Genomic DNA, 17,828 nt, shown 5'->3' on the forward strand with positions numbered 1-17,828 from the left:
AACTGAGAGATCATCCCAAGAGAAAACAACAATTCAACAGGATGGAACTTGTGTCTTTCATCCTTTCACTCAACAAAGAAGTACTGACTAATTTATGTAGTCTCAAATACTAAATACCAGGGGAAAAAAGAAATCTGTCTAGCCTCACCCTTTATATTTGCACATCATTAGCTGATTATATTTGTCACATATGAAGGGCTCAGTTGTAAACAACATAACTCTTGGTACAGAATTACCAACTTGTTGCATTAGATTAAGTCACTGGTAAATTAGATTTAGAGCATGAAAGTGAAAAGAGTAAAGCAAAATAGTCTATTGTAAAAAAAACTATTTCTAACCTGAGAATCAAAACATAGCCAAAAAAAAAAAAAAAAAAAAAAAAAAAAAAAAAAAAAAAAAAAATCAGTGGCAACACCGAAAATAAAAACATCAAAAATAACAAAACACTGCTTTCGTCTGAGCTGTAATCTGAGAAGAAAACAATTGAGGGAAGGGTATTTCAGAGCTGTTGAGTTTGGGCTCATTGTGGGATATCTGTGTACAGATGCTCTTGAAATTCAAAAAAGAAAGAGCTATATTCACACAAAATTGTCAAATAGAGAGCGGTCTGCCATCATTTTAGAGTTTAAAAGCAAGTTTCAACTCAGGTTTTGTACAGTCACTTTGACCTTGGTTCAAAGCCTAGTTTAGATACTGCAGAGACTGTGAAATGGACAAAAAAATTTATAGAGCCCTCATCCATAGAATAAGGTGATGGTCTCCCTGTTGCAGCGGCTGCAGTGACTGTGAGCAACTGAGACAGCTGCACCAGGAGGCTCCCAAGGAGTCAGGCCTGCTGCTGCTGCCTTTTGCTTATGGGGTTTATGATGATATCCTTCCAGCAAGCCACTTACAAGCAGGAAATTAGTAACTCCAAATAAACTATTTCCTAAAATCTTACATAGAATTGCTTTAAAAGCCTGGAAAGAATTCCAGAGCCCTCTTGTTAATCCTTGGACAGGACTAACTCCCTATTCTGGGTGTTCCCGCAATCTACTCCGGCCCCCTCACCAGTCACTACCGCAGTGCAGGGAGAGATGCTGTGTTTATCTCCACCATGTTTGATGAATTTACGACAATTACTTTTACTCTGCAAAGCTTGACAGAAATTTTGACACCTAGTATGTGCTCAATTAAATTGTGTTGATGAAATAAATGAACAATAACCCCTGCAGTTATAAAGTTGAGGAATCTGAAATACAGGAAAGTGAAAAAGAGAGTACATTACTAGTGCAGGCAGAAGGCTCAGGACTCCTGGATCCTAGACCAATGGTCTTTTGCATGTCATTGCTCATGAACATAAGGAGCTTATTTCAAAAAATGTATGGATTGTCTTTCAGTCCAAAGTAAATGATTGTTTTCTTGAGCTCAGGGTCTATGTATTTGACTTTATTCTGTCTTCTCATAGCAAGAAACACAACCATAAGTATTTAGCAGATGATCAAACAGCAAGTTCTACATTAATCTGGAAAAGAATGTCAGGATAGAGAAGACTTGGCCTTCCTTTCATGACTGATTTTAGAAAGCTGTATTTTTGGTCTACTAATTATGAAGTAATTTATCTTTTAGGATTTCATCGTGAAGAAGGCGGGCAGGGTCAGATTCAAGAGTAATATTACAGTATTTATTTTTGTTGTTTTCTAAGTGAAATTATAGGTAACAAGGGAAAAAATAATTGAAGCAAAAGGCATGAGTTGTCATATCTAAGCACTGTTGTAGGCACTCCACAAAATGCATGCTTTATATCTTTTAAACAAAGTAGGCCATTAAGTGTGCAATGCTAAGAGGAATTTTATCTCACCTATAAATACAAGTGAATCTTTTAAGCTCCAAATCCCCACATACAGACAATTTACTGTGGTAATCAAGACGATGCACACAATTTAACTTCAGTATCATCTGTAACTCTATTGGTATTTTAATAATAATGAATAAAAATATATGCTGGTAACAAAAAATGTTACTCGAAGTAGAATCATTTTAAAGAGTCAATGATAATTTCCCAAAAGCTGTGTAAATATCATATTTACTTAGAATTCTCTGTTTTGCCTTTACCTTGTAATTCATATGAAAGAAGACCTTCAGTATTTAACTGCATACGTATATTGAAGAACATATTATCCCCTCTTCTTTGAATTGGAAATAACAAACAAAATGCTTTGTCCATGCAAATATTAATAAGGAAATGAATGTTTCTTTTATTTGTCTCTTCTTACCTTTTTTCTTTTGCCTTTTTTCTGTTTGTTTGACTTCTCCCCCCCTGGGTGGGGTGGGTAGGGTTTTAGCTAGGGGAGATATTAAAAATAAGAGAAAAGTAAAAAAAAAAAAAAAAAAAAAAAGAAGAGAAATTCAAATTATCCTGAAAGTTATAAACTACTCTTCATCAATGTTTTTCTGTTCTCCAGGAAATAAAATAATGTCTTTCACTTTGCAGAAAAAAGGTCATCCATTATAACGGTTGTTATGAATACTACTACTACTAATGGTTACCTGCCTTCTGCAAAGGTGGCAGAGAACGGGACTAGTGGTCACCTACAAACAGTAAGGAAACCTGAGTTTTCCTTCCAGCTGGTCAAATAATTAACTGAATAATCTTGGGCAGTCCTGTCATCTCCCTAAACTCCCTCCATACTCTTATATGTAAAGTGAAAGGCTTGGAACCTATAATTTCAGAGGTTCCTCCTGTTTCAGAAATCCTCTTAGTCTATGAATCATATGCAAACAGGACTAGGAGTATTTAAACAGCTACTGGACAGAAAGAGCTAAGGTGCTTTTGGTTATACCCACAGAAGTAGATTTTTATTTGGGGGGGATGATGGGAGAGTGGTGGCCTTTACATTATAAAGAAAATGAGTACAGATGACAGCAAAGTTATTTGTTGAAGAAAAATGGGGAATCAAACATACATATGAATAAGGATTTGCATTTTTAAAATAGCCTTCTATTGCATCAGAGTTTTGCTATATAACTCTTTTAGAGAAAAGACCCATGAAGAAGCTTTTAAAGATCTCATTTTGAAAATATTCTACTAGGCCAATGCATCTGTGAAATTTGGTTCATTCTTGGGAAGTGATTCCTGGGAAATCAATATAGTTTATCTCAAGCTGTGTGTCCCATTGGAAGTGAATATGAGAGAAGCCTTTCGGTTTCTGATTAGATTTATATATATTTTATAATTCAAACACCTTTCTTCAGACCCTAGTTTCTTCACCCCTTCTTCTTTTCTACATTAAACACTGATGAATATTCACAAACACTTTTGGAGGAACAGAGCGATGGATTCAGCATTGTGCAGACACACTGTTAGAAGTCTGAGATGCACGTGGAGCCTGAAATTGAAGGAGAGCACGGTTTTGCTTGTTGAAGGCTTCAGGAGCATTGGGGGAGATAACGTTTTCTTTCCTTGCTCTCCAGCCACGTGCTGGGGGTAGTACTGACCCAAACTCCACAGTGCTGCAGACCTGCAGAGGAGAGAATGGAGGCGCAATGTCATCTTTATGCACGCACGTGTCTTCACCCATTTTATTCCCCCTCCACTTCACCTTCTCCTGTTCATCTGGCCAGTTGTAAACCTTTAATGTGAACGAGCTATCTATGACACCAATTTGTGGGCAAGTTTTGTGGTGAGAAAAAAGATCCAGGAAATAAAATCATCAAAATAATTTCTCTCAATAGTAGCAGATATTACCAGGCAATTCATACACTGCTTCCCATTCTCATTTTGGGCTTTATACTTAAAAGGGATTTTCCCATCTATTCTTATTCCATCTTTAAAATGACTCTATGGCTGGATATGGTGAAAATGACTCTTTATTTTGCAGACAGTGCAAATAAAGCTTAGTGTACCTGAATGTATAATCTGGAGTCATCCAATCAAGAGAAGAAGCAAATCTAGGAAAAAGGAATCTCCCAACTCTAACCCTCAATATGCTTTCCACTAATGCAGCCCATCCCAAATCACAAAACAAAACAAACAAGTTTTATTGTTCTCATTTATGCTAAATCATTCTTCCTTTGCTTTAAGAATCCGATACATATTTAAAATAATACAGACATTTGAATTTAGAATGGTTTTATCATCAAACCCTTAACCCGTTTATGACTGAGGTTGCAATTTTTTGAATTTTTGCAATCAGACCTTGGCGATAACCTTGAGCAGTAGGATATAGATAACTCTCACATGCTTAGTGTTCCAATAATGGAACATTAGGCAAAAATCAGCTTACATTCCCATTTACTAGGCTAATTTCATAAGAGACTTGCTCTCTCATCAATGTAGGCAAGGTTGCCAAAGTGGTTCATGTGAGATAGAGGTGACAGACGAAAAGATTTGTCTGCTCTGGGGAGCGGGGGGATTTTCTTCCTTTTAGATTTGAGATTTTCCCATTCTTATTACTTTTAGGGACAGGAGATCAAAAGTTCAGATATGTTTTCCATAAGCCACTGTTCAAATGCATAGGGTCTACGAGGAAAGGACTGTTGAAAAATCTTCCTAGGATCTTTCCATTAGCATAGATTGTTTTTTATGAATTTACTAATTTCCAAACTGGAACCACTGTCCCTAGAAACTGAGATACAAGGCAGACATCTTTCAGAGGAGAAAACAGACAATAGGGAATGGCAGTTATTGCCACAGGCTAATGGGCTCTGGAAGCTTAGTTCTCCTGGAGGTCAGCACCTTATAATGGAGAGGATTGCACAGGTCTGGAAGAACAAAACATATCACTTGCCTGAGAGTCTGGACTGACAGATTCCAATTTTACTGGTTTGCTGTGATCATAGTGAAAGTCTCCTAAATTTCCTCATCAGTTTATGTATTTGTTTACATCTCTATATTTCTCAATGGCCTCTGAGCTCCTTGAGGTCTAGACTCTATTTTACCCAAACTTATCCTGATTGCCTCTCTGAGAATATGAACAAAATGAGACTTTATAAATATTGGTTGGACTGAATTAATTTGAAATGATTAAGTTACTTCTACTATTCTGTGGATCATTTTAACAATTTACATATGAATGCCAAGATTACAAAAAAAAGGAGGAAAATAAATTCCAGAGTTGTTTCTTGAGCAATGTATGGTTGAGTTGACTTGAAACATATACAGGGGTACAGTCAATTCTGCGACAACATAATATATGCATTTGTAAAAATGGCTTGCTAATTGTACAATACAAACTTTATAAGAAAAGATTTAGGGGAGAAGTAGGGTTAGGAGTACAATACTCAAAAATTTCATCAGTCATGCATAAAAGACTATAAAAACCTAATAAAAGTAGTAGAAGAGTTGTATACATGCTAAATGTCTAATAAATACATAACCATTACATACAATAGCTATAGTACTTTACCTTAAAAAGAGCTACAACTTTCCTGTGGAAGTGGGTGTCAGAAAAGCTGTGATTTCTTGTTAAGTGGTAGAGAGAGTGTTGCCTGAAACAGGAGGATGGTTATACCTACACATCTGGATGGGTGAGGCTTAGAAGGCTCCTGTGAATGTAGATACCACTTGATGCTTAAGGCCTATGTGTGTGTTTGTGTGTGTGTGGTTTGTATGTTTCTATGGAGCTCACTTTTTTTTCTGCGTTCATCTGAGGCTTCTTGATGACAAACCAGGCATACACATATGCAAGATCTACATTATGTTGAATATAATTTAATAAGTGATTATTATATATTGTTTTCTAATATATAAATAATGCAACAAATGTGTGCGTTTACACAAGTGCTTTGAGGTGTATATGCACCTTCTGTCACCTGCATCTTCTGCCAGAGGTAAAATGGTACTGATCTGCTTTCTATTCGCCAAAAGACCGTGACTGCGGAGAAACCATATCTGCGATTTTTATGTTATTCTTCTTCAGTGAGAATCTGGCTCGGTTTTGTATTTGTCAAACACCTCAAAATATTTTCAACATTTGTATTTGGGAAAACTCAAAATACACTTTGCCAGTTGATTTTAACACACTTAATGACCAATAATTTAATCCTTATGTTTCTAATTAATTTTCTGCAATTAGCTAAAATACTACTCTCTAAGAATTTGCTGAATAAACAAGCTTAATCCTATGTAAATGTTCTTTAAAGAAAAAAAGGAAATCAAACCAATTCTTCCTGAGAGCCTTTACTACCATGAAGTTTACTTTCAAACTAAATGGCATATTTTAAATTTGTTTTGCATGAGGTATGTCTAGATTTCATGAAGTCATTGTTCAATGTCCTATAAAATTAAATGTGTACAAGACAAAAAATAGGAAAAGAATGTTGGTAATATTATGCTGATTAATTGGCTGATTGATTGACTGCTCAATCCTGCCTTTCATTCTTTCCTTTCTTATTTCATTAGCTCACAATCCCATTCTTTCAACAAACCTTTATCAAAGGCTTGTTATGTATCAGATTCTCTGCTAGCGTCCCACAAAGTGTGTACCACCCAATGGAAAATACAAAGAGATAAGTGAATTATTACAAAAAACTTAGATGACCAATTGTCTTAGGCCATTTTGTATTGCTATAACAGAATGCCTGAGACTGAGCAATTTATATGGAACAGAAATTTATTGGCTTACAGTTCTAAAGGCTGGGAAGTTGAATATCAAGGTTCTGGCATCTGGTGAGAGCTCTCTTGTTGCATCATCACATGGCAGAAGGCAAGAGAATGAGAGAGAGAACCCACTCCTGAAAGCTCTTTTATTAAGGCAGTAAACCTAACCCAGTAAGGGTGGAACCCTCATGGCCTAATCATCTCTGAAAGGCCCCACCTCTTAATATTGTTACAATGACATTAGACCTCATCACGAGTTTTGGGAATGACAAAAATTCCAAGCATGGCAACAATATACTAAGAGTGAAGAGCAGTTCCTCTCCATGAGATTGACTGGTCAGGACATCAGTGTCAACCTGGAGGGGTATATCTACCTTGTCAAGACAATCATCTTTGCTGATGGCCCCATCCTCTCCCACATTTGGACATCATCAAAGGATCCTTAGAAAGAATACTTTCAATAGTTAGGATAGGTTGGAAGGATAGCTGTTGAAGTAAATATCAGATTAACAATATACAAGATCGAGGACTATTCACTACTGCTTCATGGAGTGGAAATAAGTTCTTAGAATAAGTAAATTGTTTTCTGAAGACTTTCATACAACTGGGAATAAGACATTTTAAATTATCTTACTCCTCTAGACACAATTATTATGGGAGCTCTTAGGGACTGAAGATGGGAGAATAGTCGAACAATGTTTCCCCTTTTAATCATCTCCCATCTTATAGAATAATCTTGATAGCAATAATTTGAGGCTTTGCTCCAGTAGCTTATTGAAGAAATGTAGCTAGTTGGGTTTTTGAATCAGAAAAATCTGGGTGAGAATTCTTGCTGCACTATTTTCTAGCATTGAGACCTTGGACGATCTACTTGACATTTTTTAACTTAATTTTCCCCGTCTGTGAAAGAAAACCAGACCTGTCCTTCAGGGGTGCTGTGAGGAGTAGATGCAGTAACACATGGAAACAGGGAGTACCTGACCTTGTTCAGAGCAGGTGGTTAATAAATGATGGTAGTTAATTTCTCAACTTCTCTTCTCATGGAATATTTCTTGCTAATAGAATCTGGTCTCTCTCCCTTTCTCCTCCTATCATTATAGATAACTGTGATGATCCACTAGCATCCCTGCTCTCTCCAATGGCTTTTTCCAGTTCCTCAGATCTCACTGGCACTCACAGCCCAGCTCAACTCAACTGGAGAGTTGGTAAGTAGGCTGACTGAAATCCTAATGCCAAGCACTAAATAACTACACGGTGGGTAGATGGAGGAAAGTGAGCACTCTCAAACACTGAAATCATGTCCAATGGCAGTCCTCAGGAAAATATTTAGGAGGAGAGGAATGAAAATCTAATGTAAGCATACTTCCATAGCATAATAGTCATTCAAAGTATGCTGACTCATGTTCACCCAAACCATAATATCCTTTTTGATTATCACAGGAGGTCTTTGTGAAAATTACTTTATAAAAAGCACTTGCTTTCAATAACTTTAATTTTACTTGAAAATTAATATTGCTGATTTTAAAATGCAAAATACTATTAATTAAAAGTTAGAAAAGATAAACGATCTGTTATTCTACCAGCTAGAAATAACTGTGGTTAAGTATATGGTTTGTATCTTTAAAATCTGTGTGAAGTAAGAGCAGGCCCTTAACTAATCTCTCATATGAAATGTTGTTAACAAATACGATGTTGGATATCTAAGCAGATATGTTTTAGTCAGATTTAGATGTTGACTTTTATAATGCGTAGATGCATAGGTAGATAAATACTGAAAAAGATTTGAATTATTTCAATTTTAAGCACTTTTAGATATCTGATAATATTTTAACATCTACTGAATATTAAAACTTTTCTAGGTCACGAAAAGCATGTATGCAATTTAAAGAGAGCTACTGATCTATTAGAGTTTATATTATTTAATTTTCACTATACTTTCCGTTGATATCTTAAGTAGGTTACTTTAGTAGGTTTTTGCAACATTGAACCATCTTTGCATTCTGGAATAAGTTCTAATTGGTGGTGGTGGTTGTTGTTTTTTTTTTAACATGCTAAATAATTTAATTTGTTAACATTTTAATTTATAATTTTAATCTCCATTATTAGTGAGATTGATTTATAGTTTTTACTTGTATGTTTGTTGTTTGTCTTGTACCTCATTTCACCAATTTTCTATTAAAATGGAATTCGTAATTTAAAAGTTAGCAAGTGTCACTGTTTTGTTGAGAAAGCTGTTTAAGAATAATATTCTAAAAACAAAAGAATGGTCAAAGATTCAACAGGAAAATTTCAATTAAAATTTTGTACTAATGTCCTTTGCTGAATATTCTGTGCCAAAAACTTGATTAAGCATTTTAGTTTTATTATTATATGTAGTCCTCACAAAGCTGTTGTAAGCATTATTACCTTTTACCTTCAGATAGGGTTCCTGAGGCATCAGTTTCCCAAGACAGCAAAACTAGAAAGGGGAAATGCTTGGATTCAAACCTAAGTTATCCGAATTCAAAGTTCGTGTTTCTCTTAATCCCATTAACAAATTGCTTGACTAGTATTGAAAAGGGATATAGCAGCAAGAAAAGAAAGTTAAAAACTAATCAATCAACCACAGTCCAAATGCGGGCTATGCCACTTAGAAACTCTCTGACAGTATACAAATCACTTACGTCTCCCGACCTCAGATTTTTATCTGTAAAGTGGCCCAGGAATGTCTGCCTTGCAACATTATGTGCAGATTAAGACCAGACTTGCATATCCAAAATATCTTTCTTACAGCAGGGTAGTGAACTGAAATGGAGCAGGAAGCCCACTTTCCATTTCAGGAAGAAACACAGGTTGGCAGAATTTAACACGGTTTCCAACAGAGCTTCCAGAGAAAGGATTTGTCTCAATCCCACCCAAATTGTGTGGCAGCAGAAAGCAATTACTGCCTAATAGCTCCTGGGCAGTTTCTGGGGGAAACTATGGGTCTGATCACAGGCCACATCTCTCCCTGACACAGATATTGAATGAGTACAAGTGTCTCTGCTCCAACTTATTACAATTGTTCTGCTCACCGGGGAATTTGAGTGCCTGAATCCAAGGCTAGCATGAGCGTAAAGAAAGGTTCATTTTTCTTCGTTTTCCCAACAAGAGTCTAAATTAGGAAGGCCAAGCAGAAGACATAGTGATACAGTTGGGATGCACTGACCTAGAACTCAACCTCTAGTGCATATTCCAAGACGCCCAAGGGTGCAGCCTCTCCTTTACTCACCGAGGCCCAACCATGGCCCTCAGCAGGAATTAAACGCTGGCTCAGGGAGATATGAGATCAGTGGTTCTCATCCCAGGGCTGTGTATTTGAATCACCTAGAGAGTTTTACAAGGAGCATTGCCTGAGCCCATTTCATCCTATATTCTGAATTAATTGTCTTGGATGGACCCAAGCAAGGATATTGATAGTGTGAATAAGCAAAAGCTTTCCAGGTGATTCTAAAATGGAACAAGAGTTGCAAATTGCTACACTGGAGGAATTAATGAGTAAAAAATCCTTCTATTAATAATTATTGAGTACCTAGTATTTGTCAGGCACTGTTCTACATCCTTGACACATAGTTGGCACAAATAGGCACAAACAGTATTCATAAAGAGTGACATGGATAATACCATTACCATACAATTGCAAACTGATCGATAGCTAACATTTGTCATTAGTAATAATATCAATATAATTATGTTGTTAAATATGTCCAGATATCTATGTATACTATAATAAACCATGTATATGTGTTATGTGATATATGTGTGTATATAATATATGGAGTAAAATGTATACATACACACACACATATGTAGTTGAATATATACAGTCGGAGTCTCTCATATAGAAAAAGGTGGATAAATACATGGTTGGTTACATAAATATATTCATATGTAGTAGGATGAATATATATGTTTATATGGATGGATACAGTAACATATACATGCATATACAATCATGCACAAATATATATATGTGTGGTGTATAGATATATTAAGATAAAACTTGAAAGTCATTATATTAATGCTATTAAGAACAGATTTTGTTTCATTAGTGGAAAAATATAAAATTTAGAAAGTTAAGAAGAAAACTTATAATTTTTGTTTATATTGGAAATATCAGTATAAAGTACTGATTTATTTTCTTCCTTTTAAGACCAAACTTACGTCCTGTCTATCCACTGACATGGCTTAGAAGCAATTATAACACTGTCTCAATGAACACTCCCTTTTAATGTGTCTTCCTTTAAAACTTCTCTTTTGTTTTACACAGACATGAAATATATCCAAAAGAGCAAATTGTACCACATGGTTTGAAATCTCAGATGATCTCAAATATAGGTGCAGATGTAAAGGAGCATCTCTCTGGATGGTGAGATTGTGTGCCTAAGAATTACACCCGTCCTCTTCCCCCGGTTGTAAGCTGATGCCTGGCAGCACACAACTAAAAATCATTAACACCACTATATTGAGCACTTCCTATAAGCCCTCACTGTCCCGAGCCTTTAAGGTACACCAATTCTATACTCGCAACTACCTTTTATGTAGATGTCATTGTGATCTCTGATTCATAGGTGACACAGAGAGGAAAGCAATGGCCATGCCAGGCTTTCCCCTAAGTGATCTGAATCCCATGGCCATGTTATTGGCCACAGCACCAAAACACTGTCCTGCCCAGAAAGCCAGAATAACTTCAGTGTTTTAGACAGGGAAAGCTGTGTGTCATTTTTAATAGTTCACTTACTTCCCTCCCTCCTATGTGATTGAAGTATAGTTGACAAACAAAACTGTATACATTTACAGTGTACAAAGTGATGATTTGATATATGTATGCATTTTGAAATAATTACCACAATCAAATTAGTTAACACATCCATGACCTCATATAGTTATCCTTTTCTTTGTTTTGGGGTGGGAACACAAGATCTACTCTTAGCAAATGTCAAGCATACAATAGAGTATTATTAACTATAGTCACCATGCTGTACAATTATATCCAGAGAATGTACTCATTTTACAAGCACAGGTTTGTACCTTGACCAACATTTCTCCCTTTTCCTCACACCCCAGTCCCTGGCAACCACTGTTCTACTCTCTACTTTTCTGAGTTCAACTTTTTTCAGATTCCTCATATAAGTGAGAAAATGCAGTATTTGTCTTTCTCTGCCTCGATCATTTCACTTAGTACAATGCCCACTAGGCTCATCTATGATGTTGCAAGTGGCAGGTTTTCTTTTTTATGGATGACTAATATTCCACGGTATATATGCCACATTTTCTATACCTTTATTGATCAGGAAACACTTAGGTTGCTTCCATTTCTTGGCTGCTATGACTAATGCTGCAATGAACATTGGATTGCAGATATCTCTTTCAGATACTGATTTCATTTCCTTCAGATATATACAAAGTAGTGGTATTACTGGATTTTATAGTAGTTTCAATTTTTTTAGAAACCTCCATACCGTTTTTTATAACTATGCTAATTTACATTCCCAACAACAGTGTAAAAGAGTTCTGTTTTCTCCACCTCCTCACCAACACTTATCTCCTTCTTTATAAGAGCCATCCTAATGAGTGTGAGGTGACATCTCATGGTGGTTTTGATTTCTATTTTCCTGATGATTAGTGGTGTTCAGCATCTTTCTGTGTGCCTGTTGGTCATTTGTATGCCTTCCTTGGAAAAATGTCAATGTAGTCTTTTGCTCATTTTTTGCTCATCGTTTTAAATTGGGTTGTTTCTTTGCTACTGAGTTGTACTTGTTCTTTAAATGTTTGGATATTAACCCCTTATGAGATATTCAGTTTGCAAATATTTTCTTCAATTTTATAGGTTGCCTTTAATTATTTAAATGCTTTTTCTTTTTTGTACAGAAGGTTTATAGTTTGATATAGTCCCACTTGTTCATTTTTGTCTTCGTTGTCTGTGCTTTAGATATCTTAGCCCATTTCAGTTTCTTATATAAGAATAGCTAAAATGGAGTAATTTACAAAGAAAAGAAATTTATTTCTTACAGTGATAGAAATTGAGAAATCTAAGGTCAAGGGGGCCAGATGTGGTCAGGGTCCTCTTGCTTATGGGGACTCTGCAGAGTCTTGAGACAGCACAGGGCATCATACAGCAAGGTGGCTGAGTGCTCTAACATGCTAGCTCAGGTCCCTCTTCTTCATCTTATAAAGTTATCAGTCCCACTCCTATGACAACCCATTAATCCATCAAATCATTAATCCATTAATTAGCAAATGGATTAATCTGTTCATGAGGTCAGAATACTCATGAGCTAGTCAATTACCTCTTACAGGCTGCACCCTTAAGAGGTAAGCACTTTATGTAGATGTCATTGTGATTTCTGATTCATAGGTGACAACATGAGTTGTTGTTCATAGCTGACAAAATGAGTTTCACAGGACAAACATTCAAGTTAGAGCAGTGTCATATCCAAAAAAGTATCATTGACTTTGGAAAGCGATAAACAATCACTCTGAGTATGCTGGTTATTTCTTCACTCTGCCTTGTTCAATACACTGGGCCATATTTTATAATATTCTGCCTCAACACTTCAACTTCCAGCACGTTCTCCTCCCTAACATATTTGCTGATTGATGCAGTCACAATGGCCTGCTTTATTTAGCCTCATTCTAATCTCTCTTCCAAGAGGGTATGGTGAGCCTGCCTCCTTCAGCTCTACCACTCAACACCGAATCCCTCCCCTTCTAAATGTTCAAAGCAAGGAAGAGAACTAATTACCAGATTTTACACACACTCTCTCTCTCCCCCTCACACACACTCACAAACACAAACACGTGTTCAGAAATACATTTAAACTCTTAAAGAGCAGGTACTAAGATATATATGTACTATCTTAATTCCCGGGTAATAGTTTAAAATAGGTGAGCAATAAATACTTGTCAAAGTATAATGTTCAATAAGTTAAAAACATAGCTCTCATACAAATATAAACTCAGCACATCGTGTGTGTGTGTGTGTGTGTGTGTGTGTGTGTGTGTGTGTGTGTGTGTGTATTAAACATATTAAGGCAAGAACCAGTAAAATGGTAAAGCTAATTCAAAGAGTATTTTTGGGAACTGCATATTCAGAGACATTTTGTGAGAGTGAGGGGAGGTAGAAGAAAATAATATTGGAATGAAATTGCTAGGCAGATACAAAACTAGTTAATGTATGTGTTAGTCAAGATTCTCCAGAGAAACAGAACCAATGGGATATATATATACACACACACACACATATACACACACATATATACATATACACATATATATGAAATTATTTATTATGAAAATGGGCTTACATGATTATGGAGGCCAAGAAGTCCCACGATATACTGTCTGTAAGCTGGAGAAGAGGGAGGCTGGTGGTGTAATTCAGTGTGAGTCCAAAGATCTGAGAACTAGGGGAACTAATGGTGTGACCCTCCATCTGAAGTCCACGGTCTGAGAAATTAGGGAACCACTGGTATCAGTCCCAGAGCCCAAGGACCCAAGAAGCTGGAGCTCTGATGTCCAGGAGCAAAAGAAGATGAATATTCCAGCCCCAGGAGAGAGAGATTCCCTTTTCCTCTGCCTTTTTGTTCTATCTGGTCCCTCGGTGGATTGGATCGTGTCTGCTCACACTGGCGAGGGTGAATCTTTCTACTGATTCAAATGTCAATATTTTCCATAAACACCCTCACAGATACAACCAAAAATAACACTTCACCAGCTGTCTGGATGTCCCTTAACCCAGTCAACTTGACACCTAATACTAACCATCACAATGTCTTACAGGGTTATAAAACTTGGGGGTTATATCTTCTCTCTTGGACACACATTTATAAATTAGCATGTGACAACTTCACAGTACCTAAGCTCTACTCACCCAGGAACTAGCCAAACTAAATGACAGGTGCGTTTTTCTGGAGAATTAAATAATTGTTACGTGGATTTGTTTAAAATTGCTCCAGGATGATGTTGAAAGATCGTATTATATTTTCTTACGATTTCAAAGCTTTAAATAGTGTTTTCTTAACACACATTTATTCATTGGTTTATTTATCACCATAATTAGTGAACTTCTCCTACTCTACACCGTTCAGTCTTCCAACACTCTTGTCAAGGAACATCCTGGTATCTCACTGGGTATCCCACTCAGGATGAAATTTAAATGGTAAAACCCATGACTTTCAGAGCATCAAACCCCGCTCAGAAGGATAGAGTGTACTAAATAAAATCCTTGGACCTCATCGCTGCTGAACTATTTCACACTGACGAGCTCCCCTGGGAGTTTTTGGACACCACTGAAAATTGCTGAGTCCCTTGATAATTATATGAAACCTTGGCAAGCACTGAACATAAATGACGAGGGAACACTTTCCCCCCACATGTACTCAGAACTCAGGTAGACACACGTCTGCCCCATACCCAGGAAGAAAGTGTGCACAGCTGATCAGTTTGCCATAGCAGGAGAAGAGACCAACTCAAACATTTAAATAAAGACTGAAGGAAAAACGTGCTGGGCAAATGTTATCTGACAAGCTCCCCAAACCCTGAGTAAACCAAGTTTAATGAGTTCCATCAATAACAAACTATTATTTCTGAGAGAAAACACAACCTCGGAAACAGCCGTTGGCCTGTAGGTATTGCTGTGTCAGTCAAGGTGTGGGCAATCCAGCACACGACGCAGGGATTAATAGTTAAAACCCAACTGTAATAGTCTCCCTGCTGCTATCTCATCGATAGAAGGGATTTGCCAAATAGAATTTTTGTTCTCTCACTTCCACAAACACTTCAGCCTTCATCTCATCACACACAAAGAAAATGAAAAGCAAGGAAGAGAACTAATTACTTTTTGAGAAAAAAAAAAAAAAAAAAAAAAACGACAAAATACATTTAAGCTGGAGGTCAGATCACCATTAACTTAGGTTGCCAAGTCAATCTATATAATTGTGGCTTAGGATGGTTCAGTCTTTGTCAAATGTGATTTGTTTTGTGGCAAGAAAGCTTTTGATGTGGGTATTAGAGTCAGCTGGGCTTTGGAGAAGCACTTACTGTCAGCAGGAAGTACAAGGGCTGGTGGTATAGCATGAAGCCACGGAGTTGTGGGTTAGGCCTTCTTGAAAATGAGGGGGAAGGATTTAAGTTACTTTAGATTATTAAAAGGAAAATAGAAATAGACGTCTTTGGCCCCATGAGAGGAGAGGTTTGTATTTTTCTATCGCATGTGTTTTTTTTTTTCTTTTTCCAAATAGAGTTTGAAAACAATTATGTTTATCATTTGTTCCTTGAAATTTTAATCCATCTTCCTCATTCAATATAGTTTTTGAGATGCTTGCCTGTGTACGTTGAGATTGTGTGCTTCTAGAATGACAATTTTGTTGCCATGGAGAATTTGATTTCTTATGTCAAGGCATTTTCAGCTTCCTGGGTTCAAGGATGGATAAAAAGATTTAAAATCCTTACCTCCTGCTTTGGCACAGACTCCTTGCACACTTACCACTCTCCTTACCACTTCCTTGGGCAGCACTGGTTACAAAATGCTAAGGACCCTAAAGGCCTTCTGAAATTGGTTTTCATCTTGATGTCATCAGACCATCCATGAAGAGATTAGGGTCGAGAGCAAGCAGAAATCAGGGTTCATTTGCACAATTAGCATATCAGCTGTCCAGGGACTTGTTCCAGATTTCAAGGTGAAAATCCTGGGAATCCAATTTCACAAGCAACACTACAACGTCTGCTCTCTGGAGACAACATGAGTCTTCTATCTGGATTTATTAAGCCCCACAGAATTTAGATCTAATCTACTCTGTTTTATTTATACACACACACACACACACGCACATGTGCGTGTGTGTGTGTGTGTATATATATATATATTTTTTGTTGTTGTTGTTGTTGTTGTTGTTGAAATGGAGTCTCACTCTGTCACCCAGGCTGGGATGCTGTGGCATGATCTCAGCTCACTGCAACCTTTGCCTCCCAAGTTGAAGCAATTTTTCTGTCTCAGCCTCCTCAGTAGCTGGGACTGCAGGTGCACGCCACTATGCCCGGCTAATTCTCATATTATTAGTAGAGACGGGGTTTCACCATATTGGTCAGGCTGGTCTTGAACTCCTGACCTTAGGTGATCCACCTGCCTTGGCCTCCCAAAGTGCTGAGATTACAGGCATGAGCCACTGTGCCCAGCCTCTAATCTATTTTAAAAGACAGTAAGTTATGCAGAAATCCGTCACTGGATTACCCCCTCTCCCTGGGAACCCCCCTTCTCTCTTTTCAGTACCTTTCCTTTCTTGTGTCCTGTCCTAGCTGCCCCAGGCATGGGACAAATCTATGCTTTCCTCTGGTGCATCACACTCTCCCTTCCCACTCGAATTGTGTGTGGTGGGTAGAAGCTGGGACATCCACCAGGAGCTTGTTACAAATGCAGAATCTTGATTCCTGGATCAGAACCCATGCTTTAACAGCTGGTGCATCTGCAAATTGAAATTTGAGATGCAGCATTCTAGAGTATCATTGAACCTTTTGTTCTTTCAATTCTCACCTCTATGACTGACTTACTCTGGATCTTAGGGGTAGGAGAGAGTAGAAAAAGAAGGAACCGTGTCGAAAACTTTGGTTCTTCATTTCTATCATCACTTTAGTACTCTGGTATTTTCCTCATTTTTTTTTTTAAGATGGGGAAACAGTGTCAGAGAGGTTAAGTCAGTGGCCCAAAACTACACAGCTAATTTTAGTAGGGCTTGAATTTGAATCTAGGTCTGTCTACCCCTCATTAATCAATTTCTTTTTTTTTTTTTTTTGAGACAGAGTCTTGCGCCCAGGCTGGAGTGCAGTGGCCGGATCTCAGCTCACTGCAAGCTCCGCCTCCCGGGTTTACGCCATTCTCCTGCCTCAGCCTCCCGAGTAGCTGCGACTACAGGCGCCTGCCACCTCGCCCGGCTCGTTTTTTGTATTTTTTTTAGTAGAGACGGGGTTTCACCGTGTTAGCCAGGATGGTCTCGATCTTCTGACCTCGTGATCCGCCCGTCTCGGCCTCCCAAAGTGCTGGGATTACAGGCTTGAGCCACCGCGCCCGGCCTAATCAATTTTTTTTTATTGATCTTGATGTGAGATCTTAGCCTGAATAAAGGTGCTCTTGACATAATTAGCTCTCAGGTAATTTTGGTTCTCCCCTAGGGTTCTCAGTATTTTAACCAAAAGAAAAGATTTTCAGACATCAAGGAAGAAAGAGAAGTCTATA

General features: G+C 37.4%; 1 protein-coding gene across 1 annotated transcript in view; it reads left to right on the forward strand.

Annotated features, from left to right (window-relative positions):
* The window catches only part of LOC108527995 (contactin-associated protein-like 5), a 310,382-nt gene that overhangs the window by 274,741 nt on the left and 17,813 nt on the right, over nt 1–17,828 (forward strand). Inside the window, exon 2 of the mRNA XM_017869568.1 lies at nt 7,681–7,785. Within this exon, the coding sequence (XP_017725057.1) occupies nt 7,681–7,785 (105 nt within the window). The remainder of the gene's footprint in view (nt 1–7,680; nt 7,786–17,828) is intronic.

This window comes from Rhinopithecus bieti, unplaced genomic scaffold (assembly GCF_001698545.2).
Source record: "Rhinopithecus bieti isolate Rb0 unplaced genomic scaffold, ASM169854v2 scaffold_4919, whole genome shotgun sequence".
Taxonomy (NCBI): Eukaryota; Metazoa; Chordata; class Mammalia; order Primates; family Cercopithecidae; genus Rhinopithecus; species Rhinopithecus bieti.